Below are 5,663 nucleotides of genomic sequence, written 5' to 3' on the forward strand. Positions count from 1 at the left end.
ACATGTATATATTTAGATATATATATATATATTCGATAGACACTCACTACACGTGTCTTCTTAATATTCACAGCTACAGCTGAAACACAACCAGCGACAGAATAAATAATGTGGGGGCTGTATCATTTGCAGCTTCAATCCAGATATGAGCCTGTGAAGCGATAGTTGTACATGTGCGAAGTACCAATAGCTAACCGTGCGACAAAATCTTTGTGTCCTCCCTTATTGAATCTCAACGGTGCGCGCTATGTACAATATTAGGATAGGCATTCTGATCAATTTAATCCCAAGGGTGTGACTGAACCGTTGGGGCCTGTGCTTAGTGCCCTTGTGTTGTCGTGATAGCTCATTGTTCGTAAATTATATTTTCATCGAAGGCTGAAAATTTCGAGCAGTTGATATTATCTACCGTAGTACACTGGCTTCTGAAGTAGTAAACAAGAAGGAGCACCTGCTGGTTTATATTCTATTGACCTCGGGAGATTGGTCAATCAACACTTCTGTTACGATCTGGCCTGGCGGAGGTTAAGTAAGTTTTGTATCTCGAAAGGCCCTCGATCCTATATTCATGTTTAGGCTGGAAGAACGGTGTCATCTAGCCCGTCCAATGTCTTCATATGTCTAAAAGACAGAAGTTAACGGTTTTGAATAACGCGTATATCGTCTATTTTCGGTGGGATACTACTTTTTGTGCGGAAATATACGACCCACATTCCGTGGAGCGTCACCCCCTTCGGCAATACTTCATATCTATGACCAAGCGACTTTTACCCTCGGAAACCATCCCAGGTAGACGTAAATACAGCTTCCGTTGCCCATTCGGGCAATGCCGTAGCGACATCATTCATATAGTCAGTGCTGTTGTGTGGAGCCTCAAACTTGAAGCCCGCGATGGCAAAGGGATAAGGCTCGTGCGCACTCGTACCTTGAATTGTAAACGAGAACGCATACGACCGCCAAGGCGACCTGTCACATACCGGGGCAGAACTGATTAGCACAAGTGGGTACGAGTATTAAACCGAGAGGAATTTCTAAAAATCAACTCGATAAACAACAAAGAGTGGGCGTTAAAAATGAATAGAACATACCCACTGGCTGTGAAGATGAAATAAGTATTCAGCGGGTTGGTCGTGGGGAGTTCAGCTTCCTCGTGTATGTCCCACTTGATCACCTTTGCATCATTTCGACTCACTGTCGTGTGTGTACAGCATAAGTAGCGTGGAATACACATCAATTGAGAATGATTGGAGTAGGGTGAGTTACGGGTGTTGTTTTTGGGCCAGAATATTTAAAAGTCGTAGTAAAATTTGTGTTGTGCATACGCACACGGCAAACCACAAAAAAATAAATAGACATTGCCTAGTTGCCTAGCCTTCACATTGAACGTGGCATCAAGTCGCTGTCAGACCCTGCAATAACTGAAAAATGTTGAGAGTACAAACATGGTATGATAAAACAAACAAACAACGAGATGCTCCTACCGAAATGCGAGTCTTACCCACCATACTTATTCCTTACTCGTTCTGTATCCTTCAACCAGGAAAAAATAGAACTACAAACACGCCTCCCCCCCTGTGTCCGGATCAAAGCATATACATATTGTCTTTTGGAGTATTCAGAACGACGAACTTATACGCCCATACTTCCTGTCTTACCTGGTATGTACATATTCATATGCTCAGGTCCTTCCAATTCCACGTGGATGGTGCGTGTTGTACTTTTCTTTGGGTCGTTGCCATCAAGCGCTGGCACCGAGCTTACGGCTATCCTCGGGCGCCACTCAAACTCAACCGACGCCTTTGGTATGGTGTCCAGGTCCAGGCAATATCCGTTGCCGAACATTTCCTATTTTGCATCAAACAAGTGCATTCAGAAGTGATCGTGAGATGCTTTGGTTCTCTATTCACGTAAGTTTTGTATCAACGATGTGGGCCAAGAAGCTGAATAACGAATATGGCCGAACAATTCAGCTATCGGATCAGAGCTTCCAGCACCTTAATTAGATTGGCATCAGAGCACTAGACTTAAAGGTCCACTAGAAAAATGAAAGTATACTGAAATCCATTTGTCACACCCACACCTAAACAATGTGGTTGTGTATATCACATACTTAGATAAATTAACCTACCGTAGGTACAGAATATGAAGCACACCAGAGGTCTACTACGACACCACCGCTTCGAAATAGCTGACTTGTATGGCCGATGGCACATTCTAACTGCATATGCCTACTGGCATCTCTCTATTGGAATACACAGACATACATAACAGCAGCCAATAACTGCAAAACACTACCTGGATGGACATGTACCAAGGAACATCGCAGTATACCTCACCGCACTCGCAGGGCGTCGCGTCCCTATAGGCGTCGTGGTAGGGTATCAACGGCTCAATATCCTGAGTTCTCATGCCATTGGCCAGGGGGAGGAAAAGATGAGTAGGTGATGCTCGGAATGAGATTGGAAGACTTGGCTGTTAAGGCCTTTTATATAACGGTAGTAGAGCCGAGATTAGGACTCACGAAGTGAGAAGTAGAAAGATAAGAAAAGATGAGAAGCTGTCAGTAGCGGCAACGCGGTCATTGGTGGGGCCTGGTACGAGGCTTTGAGTTACGGCTCTACCTGTAGGTTCATATACTTGAGTAGAGTGCTATAATACTACACACAAGGAGACAGCATATAAATATATACAATGGTGTAGAAGTGTAGTATATATATATCTTACGCCAGCAGTCGCTCAGAACACAGCAGCCGACATATGTCGAGACTACAGGGGGGGTTAGAGCGCAGTCTAAGGTGCTGCAACTTCCTTGGAAACAGAACAAGCACTTGGGTGTGCCTTGGAAGTACTGAAAATGACTAAGAATTCGATTTGAGATGTACCTTGTAGTCTGGTGTCACGATTAAGAGATCGTTAGATTCCTTAGTCACTGCGCCTGTCTCATCGTGCCACCTGCGAGTCGCCGGGATAAGGAGTGAGGTCAACACAGAACACGTACTAAAAATAACGAAATACATGTGGTCTATGCGCAAACGCCTCTGCACATTCAGGTATATATATATATATAGAAAGTAAAAAAAAGGATCAATAGGTCTGTGTATTAAAACGATACATATGCTACCATGAGATTGACACTGCCGAGTAAGTCCATACGTATAAGTATGCCTATGCACACCACACTAAATATTGGTTGTATATATGCCTTCGAAGCGTGAACTGCTTCAAGCGTACGTATACGTATGCATCTTCAGATAATATATGATTACAACAGTCTTATTTTCTACGTAGCTGTGGCTTTCTACTTAAATACAATTCCAAACACCAGACAAGCACCGATTTTCGGAAATCATACTCGTATTAATGTCATTAAGCAATAATCGTTTCTAGTATCATTAATCAATAACAAACTATGAAAGGTACGTTCATCATTCTGGTAAATACTATTCCTGGTAAGTGCTTTGATGCGACATACGTACTCTATTTCTGTACGTTTTTTAAATTCAGCGACCTCAAGAACCGTAACACTTTCATTTCATTTTCTTACACAACACGCATGTTTAAGACCAAAAAAAGTGAACAACTCAGCGACCACTTCAAAACTTAAACCTCCGACTCTTTTATTGCAGGTAGGAGTGGTTGGAAACACTAAAAGCCAATCTACGCGACTTCCCCGTCCCCTTCGTTTCTAAATACAAATGTATACACAAATCAGCGAACACTCCAACACACACCTTCGACTCATGTGCTGCAGGTACAATCGCTTTGGAGTCTCGTCCGTGTACACGGTGGCGTGTATACTGAAGCCAATCGTGGCCACGAGGACGGTTGCCATGGCAACGGTGATAAAGTAGCCCACTTTATTGCGCCTACCCACCCAGTGGCGGATGACGAAACGCGTGCTGGTGACGATACTCAGAGCTATGCCAAGGCATACCGAGGTACGCGTTAAGTATGTGTATATTTCGAGATGGTAGATTGAGAACTATATACAAGATTCTAGGGCACGGTACATATTCATAAGAGCGTGTACGGTTTGATGAATATTCTGGTATTGTCTCTGCATCAGGAGCGTGTATAATAGAAGAAAAATAGGTGATGATTTGTATGTGTGAACATACATGTAGGCATGTATACGTCAAAACTCAAATCTACAATATGCACATATAGAAAAGCAAATGCATGTGACAGTGAAGTCTCTTTAAATAAAGACGGAATATCGAACCTACCGGTCAAGACGCCCACAATGATATCCACTGGGATGTGTCCTATGCGTCCCGCCAGCGGTACTACCAACTGTCCGATAATCATTCCTAGCTGTTGTATGCGGAATGTAAATAAAATCGTCAAAGCATAAGTGAACCTGTATGTAATCTATATTTATGTGTTGCTCGGACATGTAGATAGAGGTAAATAAGCACATCTTATACTAACTAGCAAACAAACGTCACTCGTTGAACTACATGGCACAACATGTGCGTCTGCCATAAACCACGTATAGTCTACTACCTATCCAACGATGAGTTCTATTGTATGCGGGTCTAGATACAAAATAAACGAGGGGTTTCTTCCATGACTGCCTACCTGATTGGCGCATAGGACAGGTAGAATGAACCCCACACACTCTATCGCAACAACTTGCGGTCTGCTCACACCCCTGGCGGTAGGGGGCCACACCATCTCAGCGATCATCACCATGGCCGCACCTAAACACCACTGCGAGTAGAGAGTTGGTAGTAGTGTCAAACAAAGAGTCAATGAGTACTCCGGATATAATAAATACTCCGAGAGTGATACTGTAGTTGCAATATGGATCGATTGAGTAAGAGTAGTGTGCATGCGATACACTACCAATTTCCCACTCCTGCCACCATCAGCATCGAACTCCATTCGATTAACAACCAATCTAAAATGAAAAGTAGTGTGTAGTGTGTATACATACTCAACAGCACACCACGGAGTAAACAAACATTGAATACAACCTCTACACCTACACATGCGCACAGTCAATAGCCCATAGAAGATAACATAGCTACACCGCAATAGAATTTCATACCAGAAATGGTAGATAAGCGGCCCCCAATCCAAGCATGGCCAAAAACAGTAATAGTAGAAAGGCTATGAAGGCAGCGCCATCGAACACTTGTGCTGGTGAAAGCTGGTCCACGAGCCTGTATCGACATGCAATTAGGTGGTGATATTATGATGTATTGTTCCATCAGCCTGTATCACACATGCAATTACGTGGAAATATTATGATATACATTCCACAAGCCAGTATCACACACGAATGGCAGTGGTAACATTATACTAATATATCCAACAAGGCGACAATATACACGGCGTTGAGTGGCCATTCTATGGATGCCTGTTTATACCAAGCTGGTTCTTTCATTTTGTTTGTATATTAAATAGTATCGTGAGCTGCACTCAGGTTCTTCTGTTGTCAATTCATCTATCGACACATCACACATGTCAGCCTGGTTATATTACGTGACCTACACACTCCACACAAGCATGTATTGCAGCAGGTATTCATGTACGGCATTCACCACCCATGGACAACATTTGCTGGTTCAGACCCGCCAGACTACGAATCAGTCACCAGCTTGTATGTGCTGATTTGTATCACACAATGACCGATGTGATATACATCGGTATTACAG

General features: G+C 43.2%; 1 protein-coding gene across 1 annotated transcript; it reads right to left on the reverse strand.

The window, feature by feature from the left end:
- Positions 1-241: 241 nt before the first annotated feature.
- On the reverse strand, positions 242-5,392 carry SARC_05435 (hypothetical protein; the record flags this gene model as incomplete). Its single annotated transcript, XM_014300707.1, has 10 exons — positions 242-966; positions 1,089-1,191; positions 1,656-1,845; positions 2,296-2,397; positions 2,883-2,952; positions 3,732-3,918; positions 4,227-4,314; positions 4,582-4,713; positions 5,054-5,168; positions 5,337-5,392. 10 exons carry the CDS (start codon positions 5,390-5,392, stop codon positions 768-770), a joined length of 1,242 nt encoding a protein of 413 aa, XP_014156182.1. The 3' UTR covers positions 242-767.
- Between the last annotated feature and the right edge of the window lie 271 nt (positions 5,393-5,663).

The sequence above is a fragment of the Sphaeroforma arctica genome (assembly GCF_001186125.1).
Source record: "Sphaeroforma arctica JP610 unplaced genomic scaffold supercont1.346, whole genome shotgun sequence".
Taxonomy (NCBI): domain Eukaryota; class Ichthyosporea; order Ichthyophonida; genus Sphaeroforma; species Sphaeroforma arctica.